General features: G+C 43.9%; 1 protein-coding gene across 1 annotated transcript; it reads right to left on the bottom strand.

The window, feature by feature from the left end:
* Window positions 1–1,052: 1,052 nt before the first annotated feature.
* On the bottom strand, window positions 1,053–7,284 carry bmp2b (bone morphogenetic protein 2b). The gene is made up of 3 exons (XM_073493537.1): window positions 6,865–7,284; window positions 5,553–5,920; window positions 1,053–2,335 (listed from the first exon to the last, which is right to left on the bottom strand). The coding sequence occupies exons 2-3, from the start codon at window positions 5,905–5,907 to the stop codon at window positions 1,419–1,421; spliced, it is 1,272 nt and encodes a 423-aa protein (XP_073349638.1). The 5' UTR covers window positions 5,908–5,920; window positions 6,865–7,284; the 3' UTR covers window positions 1,053–1,418.
* Between the last annotated feature and the right edge of the window lie 728 nt (window positions 7,285–8,012).

Here is an 8,012-nt window from a genome sequence, read left to right as displayed (position 1 = left end):
CTTTCTGGAGGAGCTTTAGTCATTTCAGTTTGGTCTAGATATCACGTTGTTTCCATTGAAAACATTGCATTATGAGGATATTGACTCAGGTGTTCATGCTTCCAACTGTCTTACTGCAACACATGATATATTTTGTTTTTTTTTCCAGCCAGCCATCCCCACTGTCTCTGTGAATAAAACATGACTCTTAAGCTGTTTTTGGTGTCAGTGTTCAGGTATTGTATGTTGCTGTTCATTATCTGCTGCTGTTGAGTAGTTTTGTCAAACATTCCTGTATTTTTCTTTTTTCTTCAGTGCCGAAAACATATCAGAGCCGTATGACTCAGAGACGACAAAGAAAGGCAGCCAAACTCTGAAGTGGGGAAGAATCTGTCTGAGCATGTGCAGTATGTGGACAGGTGCAGGTGTGTGTTTGTTTGTCTTTATTAATTAAAGTGCCAGTAGGCTCTTTTCTTGCGAATCTGTTGTTGTGTCTGTCTGCCACAGATTGCAGTCTTTTAGTCTCAAATCTCATTATAAAGTAAACCTTGTGCCCTGTCAGACTGTCCTCTGATGCCCTGCAGATCAACGTTTTCTCCTCTAATAATATCGGTTAGGAACAGAAAAAACAGGAGTTGGCTTGTAGACGAGCCTTCCCAGGGATCTTTGCAATAACATGTAATGCATGAAAACATGCTCTGGTGTTTTTCTAATCCTCCCATGGGAGTCTATCACATTTGTGAGCTTGTAACTTGTCACTCCCGTCCTATGACCCTACACCCTACTGCAGTTCATTACACCAGCAGCACCCTGACCCGGCTCTGTCAATTTCTTCTCTACGCTTCTGTTGTTGTTGGTTTCTAGTTACATTTACCAAAAGGGTTCAATGCTTGGTTTGCCATCAGAGTAGTGTGAGCTTCTTGTCATGTCTTCTATTTTCGCAGCTAATTTCTTTCAGAATTCGAAACTCTGTTATTCATGCCCGCCACACACGTTGGCCCCTGACAAAGACACATCAGCATTGGCTCGTTCACTGGAGTTGATCTCGGAAAATTGGAGTGACCACGTTTTTTTTCACGATAAATACACATTATTTATTTACAAATAAAGTGGTTATAATAGAAATAAATACAAAATAAAAATCTGAGCATTATACTTCATGTGGTATTGCACCCATTTTCGAAATGTACATCAGAAATACATTTTCAAAACCAGTAAAGGAATATTCCTCTGATTAAAATATTTATTTTTCCCAACTTTACGTAGACATAAATATATTCATATATAGTTTTTTTTTCTTCTTCCACAATAGCTCTGTTTTGTCTTTCTTTCATATAAATAAACGTCTTCATTGGGAAACCGGGTGTCCATAATAACCTCTGATGTCTCTTTCAGTCTCTCTTGCCCACTCTCCTTCTGTCAACAGCAATGTCAGTTTCTCACCGGCAGCCACATCCCTCCACCACCATATCCTGGTAGTTTTTCAGGATGACCTTCTCATATTCGTCCAGGTAGAGCAGGGAGATGGGGCTGAGGTCAGTGGGCACACAACAGGCTCTGGGGATGTTTGAGTTGACTGAGTTGACCAGCGTCTGAACAATGGCATGATTGGTAGAATTGAGGTGGTCTGCTAGGGGGAACGGACATTCCCCATGGCAATAAAAGGCGTGGTAGCCAGGGGGCGCCACTATCCACTCGTTCCACCCCACATCACTGAAGTCCACATACAGGGCATGCCTCTTGCAGCTGGCCTTGTGCTGGTGCTTCCTGCGTTGTTTGCGGAGCGCCGCCTGACGTTTTTCTCTTGTGTGGAGTACTGAGTCCCCACGGCCGTCATGGCCATACGTCACCAGCAAAGGCCGAGCCTGAGGCCACGAGTCCTGGTCCTGGTGCAGGGACCGGCTCACCCTGACGTGCCTACTTCGTCTCTGGGTATGCTCTCCATCCACCTTCCCATCCTCTGGATGAAGCACCTCCACCATGAAGCCATGGTTGTTGCCTTTCCCAGAGGTCCACTGAGATACAGCGGGGCTGACGTCAAAGCTCTCCCAGCGGCTCAAAGAGTCCTGCACTAGCCGTGTGTCCAGCAGTCGAGCCAGAGGCTCCCCACCATGAGTGGCAGGAGCTCCAAATAACTCAAAAATGTTGATACGATGGAAGCCACCAACATGGGCACTATCGCTGGTGCTGTTGTTTCTGGAGCTGTTGTTGTTGGGGGTTGCAGCTCCCATGACCTGATCCCTGTAGATACGTAGCTCTGCAGAGGTGATGAGCTCCTCATCAGGGATGGAAGTGAGGTTGAAGTAGAACTGCTGGGTTGTCTTGCCTTTCAGACTGGCCAGGGCCTCCATTGACTCTACAAGAGATAGCACAGAGACAAACAAAGTGTTAGAAGATTTTGAGTGTGAAATGCATGCTGAAAAAACAAAGAGCTTGTGCATGGTACAAGAATGAGACACAACATATATGATTAAAGTCTAGTTGGCTCCATTGGTTTGCTGTGAGCAGAGAAACATTGGCCAGGGATGGTTTCTCACATGCTTTCTCCAGCTCTATTTCTCTCACTCACACACATACAACCGCAGCCTTCTTTCTGTGCAGCCAGCCAAGCTGCCACGTGGTTATATTGGGCGGGTGTTTGCCATTGTCACACAGGCATAACATACACATCAACACTGTGCATGACTATTACTCACTATGCAAATTCTAACTACGTAATACTGTCATTAGTGTCATGCTCATAAATTTACCTGCTGAAATGTCAGAAGATGAAAGCAGAGCGCCGCCATCTATTGATAAGATCAGACACGCTAGATTGGCTGCCTTTGAATGGCACATTTGCCCTGAGAGGATTTGCTGCAGAGCACAATTCCCACAATAGGTGCACATGAAGAAAAGTTGTACCATATATTGAAATATCATTAAAGATCAGTAAGAACAAAGAGCAATATGGAAATCAATAGAAAATTGATTACCTTAAAGCTACCAAAAATGCCAACTGTTGCATTAACATTTACAGAGCCGGCCAGCTCTGATATACCACTTGTAAGTGTTGCAATCTGAGAAGTAATCATTCTTTCTTAAATTCATTACCAAGAAAAGACAAAGAATACTATTAATATCTTAAGTGCACAATGTTTGACATTGCATTATTAAATTAAAGTCTGGAGTCTGGAGATGCCATCGTCTCTAAAAGTGCATTTGAAACATCTATTATATTTGTCCTGAGGCATATGAAAGTCATCTATACAATACCAATGATCTTGATATATATATATCATTGGTATTTCCCTCTAAAGTGTAAAGTAAATGACAGAAATGTTAGTAAAAGCTGCAATTTTCTTTGAGGCAGCCCCGCTTTGAACTCTTACTTTATGAAGTTCATAGATGATGTATAGACACACGTTTTAATCTGTTTGGTGTGGTAAAATAAACACAAACTTTGAACTCTGCGCTGTTTCAAAGGAGGCATTTAGGAAATTCCACCATCTCATCCTAAACCTCCCTCCAGAGGCACAAAGACCTCAATTAGGCCTATCACTCCTCATTTGATGTGGGAAAGCCCCCTGTCTCTCGTTCCCTCTCCTCTGTCCCCAATCCCTCTTTCTTTCTTTCCTTCCTCAGCTCCCAAATCCCCTTCTCCCTCTGTTCTCTTAGCCTCAAATCCTCTTTTCTTTTTTTTCTCCTTCTCTGTCACTCCTTCTCTGTTTCTTTTCCGCAGCGGCGTTCTCACTCTCTCTGTCTTTCTCTCCTCCAGGAACGGCTGTGTGAACAAGTTGAGGCTTGTCAAAAACGTGTGAACCACAGATATGAGTGTATCAACATTCCTAATGTCTTTTTGCACCGCATGCCAAAACTTAAGATAAAGGCTAATGCCGGGTCATTCATCACAGACCTGTCTCTGGCAGCCACTTCCTGTGTAATAGTGGAAATGTTCTATTTGGCATGGAAAATGGTTATTTCTGAAAACTGATAGCAGTGAAACTAATTATCTTAGTGAAATTAATATCAGCAGGCAGATGTGATGAATGATTGTTGCTGTTTGCTTTGATGTGCTGCACTTACATCTGTAGATACATGCTTATTATATGGACTAGCCATCAATTGCACGTCTCCTGACATGGGAAGACTAACAACCCGGCAGCTCTGTTAGCATAGGATGAAAGAGCCAGGGGAGCATATGTAAACACAGTCTGAACACATTCGTAATGGCCGGTGGTGTCAAGGTGTGTGCTGGCCGGGTGCAGAGGTTTCCAGTAGTGGGCAGGAGGCAGTCACTCAGCTTGGCTGCCCAGGCCAGGCTTGTTTGTAGTGTGTCAGAGTAGCCACTGGGTGTCATTGCACTAGGCCTCTGGAGAGCACCCAAGCAACCACTCAACCACCCCTCTGACTCACCCCTGATGGAAACTTCCCCACTCAAACACTTAGGACTCTGTATAAGGACTCTGTGTAGAGCCCCTATGGACTCAGTCACTTGTATGTTGTAAAAACTGGAACATGGGCCAAAGGAACTCGAATGCTAGATACAGAGTTGCCATGTGTTTGAGAGTAAAAGTTACTTTTTTTGGTCATGCATAAATCATTTTAATATTCTGGCCAAATGCACCACTCTGTTGCCCAGCAGTCCAACCTCATATAAAAACAAAGTTATTTTTAAATTCCACCTGTTAGATTATTTTAGACAGTTTAAAATTAACCCACAGCATCTGTAACATCGAATAAACAACAAAGTGTACGACTGGTGAACTAATGCCCCTTTTCCAGGGTCTACGAACCTTCAGTGAGTGAGCCTTATTCATGTGAGCGGCACAAATGTTGCTTGGCAGTAAAATGAAATTAAACTGAAACACTGAATTCAACAATAAGCGCGTATCCAGCATATAAACTAAGTGAGCAATTATGGTGTTATTGGAATGTGCGTAATGGCGCACAGCGCGGAGAGAAGGGGTTGATTTGGAAAGAATAAGGAGCGCGGCCCCTCCTCTCCCCCCCGTACCAAGGACTAATTTCAGTCCTGTTAAAAATGACTCAGAATTCAGTCTGACACGATGACTTTGTCATAATGCGTGTTAGTCTAATGTCATGTCGTGTGTTATTGAAGTAACAGGGCGATGACTATCACCTGCGCAAAGGCACACCGCCCTTTATCCTGCTCCTGTGGTGCGTGTCTGGAAAAACTGTTTTCAGAGCCCACGCAAACACCATCAATTATTAAGAAACAAATTACCCCAGGGATACCACCGCCCCTTGATGTTTTTTGAAGCCTGTGACAGCTGCGCCAGGTCATGTTTGGTTAAAGGTTGCATCACTACTTGTACAAGATGTTGATTTAATTGTGCATGAGATGCTTGTTTGTAATTGTCTCACTGACTTTTGAAAAATCCCAAACATATTAAAGCGATACAAATAACTTGGACGCGTGTCACCTGTAAATGACTAACGCTCCATAAAACAGTGAAGACTCTGAAGTTCAGTCTTGACGCTCTGAGTCATGTTTAAATATAGGTTTGGGTTGTCTGAGGGAGCCCAGGAGCTCTCCGGCTGACAGGTAAAGGTATGTCACTAATACATACCTTCATGGTGAAAGCTTCTAATCGTGTTGGCCTTGCTGGCGGCTCTCTCTGCGTGCTTCCCCATGCTCTTGGGTCGTTTAGTGCTGTGGTCTCCGTTTGCTGAGTGCATGCGGTAAAGGTCCACCATGTACTGCGGCACCACGGCTTGCTTGCTCGGGGTCGGCCTGCGCCTCAGTCCAAACATATTGAGAAGCCGAAGCTCAAACTCGTTGAGGAAGCTCTCCGACTGCTGTGGGGTTTGCTTCCCAGATTCGCTGTACTTCCTCCGGCCGACCTCAGGGATAAGTCCCGTAGCACCTTCCAGCAACACCTGAGCGAGCAGCAGTACCATGAAAGAGCGGACCACGGCGACCATGATCAGTCAGTCCCTGTGGAGAAAGTTGGTTTTCTGTCAATACACTGGTGCTGAGGTATTGACATGTGGCAGACACAGCAGGGGCTTCACTGCAGCATTCCCCAAACTGTGTGTGTGATCCCCCCCATACAGTAGGAATGATTGAAGGGAGAGCAGGTTAAAAAGAGAAGACACCTCTTCACTTTGAAGCTGAACAAAAAAAAGGGGGGGTGGGCTGTGAGTAACAACCCTTCTGGCAATATAGCGTGTCTAAATGTAACAGAAGATTGATCTTAACATGAAGAGAAACATGAAGATATCAAGGTGAGGAAGTTGTGAAAGAGAAGCAAAAAAAAAAAAAAAAAAAGAAGGGGGAAGACAAATCAAAGACAGTTGTGGGGGAGGCTGCAGACATTAAGTCTCCAATTAGAAGAGATAAGAAATCATGTTTGGTGAAGTGATATGAGAAGACGTGCAAGTCTACGTGGGGCTGAAAGATCACAAGGAGCATGAAAGAATGTCAGGGAGAAGAGTTAGAAATGCAGAGCAGCGGCAGGAGAGGCAGTCAGACGCTGCTACAAGCGTCTATTTGCAGAGGCTTTGACGGTCATGTATAATCATAAGGGATAGAGTTACTTCAAGAGGCTCGCAGGTGTTAGATCTGACGTGCGTACCAGAAGCCAGATGTAGCCCGGGACAAGACATCAAAAAACATCAAAAACCTAAATATCATCGGAGCAGCACAGCCTCCAAAGAAACAACTTTTTCTTAAAACAGCATTTGTCTTCCTCGAGGTTCAAATGGGAACTTTTACGCACACACCCTATAAACATATATAGTGGGAGAACTGTCGATTCCCAGTTTGTAAAGTAAACGTTTCCCTCACGAAAAGATAATTTTCTACCTGTCGACATTATTAAGATTTGGCGCCTTTGTTAAAATAAAACACTTAAAACGTGCATCAGTTCTTATTTTTACCTGACGAGGAGGCGCTGTGTCCGGTCGTCGTTCCACCTTTGTGCTCCGATAAATTCCACATTAATTCGTGTTTAATCCACGCTGCTTCTCCTTGGGGGACCAAAGACAGCCCATGCCCTTCGCCGATCGCCTCTCGCACATATTCTCACCAGCTGCAAATTCGGGTTAAGTCTTGGTCAGCACGGAAAAGAAGAAGAAGGAGAAGGAGAAGAAGAAGGAAAAAAAAAATATGTTAAGTCTATGAGGAAGCGGGCTCGCGTAGGCAGGACCGATCTAAGTATAAAGCATCTTGGTTGAACATCTTCATAAAAAAAAGAGAGAGCAGTTCGCCGAGACAAAAAGTTGAGCGGAGCTGGCTTGAAGGGGAGATAAGCGCACTCAAGTGTCGCTCCTTGGACCTTGTTGCTTCGAGTTGGGGAGCGCGTCGCCTCTCCTCTGTGCGCCACAGCGTAGTGGTTGAATTGATTGGTGCCTTCTCTTCTCCCAGCCACTCTTTTTGTCGTACAGTGATGTCACCAAGGGGCTGTCAATCATTTGTCCACGATAAAGCACCTCCTGCGGACCTCTAACCCGGAGGCTCCAAACCTTTTCATGTCAAATAAACACACATTAGAGCCACGGACCCTCTTTTGATAAGATTTTCCCCTCCACAGGTAGATGTTTTGTTTTGTTCCAGGAGTTAAAACTATTAGAACATGCGCACAGTTTCCAATGTGAGAATAATCTTACAAATTTACATTATATTGAAATTAAATTATTCCACAAAATGCTGGAGACCCCCTCCTGAATGTTTTCAAACCATCCAGCATATATTTATATTCCCAAAAATCTCTATCCCCTATTACAAACAACTCTTTTCTCTTTGCATCTTTACACATCCTGGAAACTCACACCATTAAAATAGCTTAAAAAGTCAACATTTAAAAACCACACTGTTGCTTTTAGTTGTTGATTTTCCATACATAGGAATAGCAATCGTCTATTTACTTTAAAGTTTTTAAATAACATCAAAAAATGGCTTGTCGCACTCCCTATGTTGTGTAATATTTCCCGTGAATGTGACCGCAAAGAGCAGAAAACATGTCAACTCACGCTATTAATTGATCAAGGTGTTAATAGCCGGCTTAAACGTGTTTAGCTTTTGGATT

The sequence above is a fragment of the Pagrus major genome, chromosome 22 (assembly GCF_040436345.1).
Source record: "Pagrus major chromosome 22, Pma_NU_1.0".
Taxonomy (NCBI): Eukaryota; Metazoa; Chordata; class Actinopteri; order Spariformes; family Sparidae; genus Pagrus; species Pagrus major.
This window is presented reverse-complemented; position numbering and strand designations above follow the sequence as displayed.

Coding starts and splice junctions, on each gene's coding strand:
- bmp2b (XM_073493537.1), bottom strand. CDS start 5,907: ATGGTCGCCGTGGTCCGCTCTTTCATGGTACTGCTGCTCGCTCAGGTG. Junction 2,336..5,552: donor TAGAAGCTTTCACCATGAAG/GTATGTATTAGT, acceptor TATCTCTTGTAG/AGTCAATGGAGGCCCTGGCC.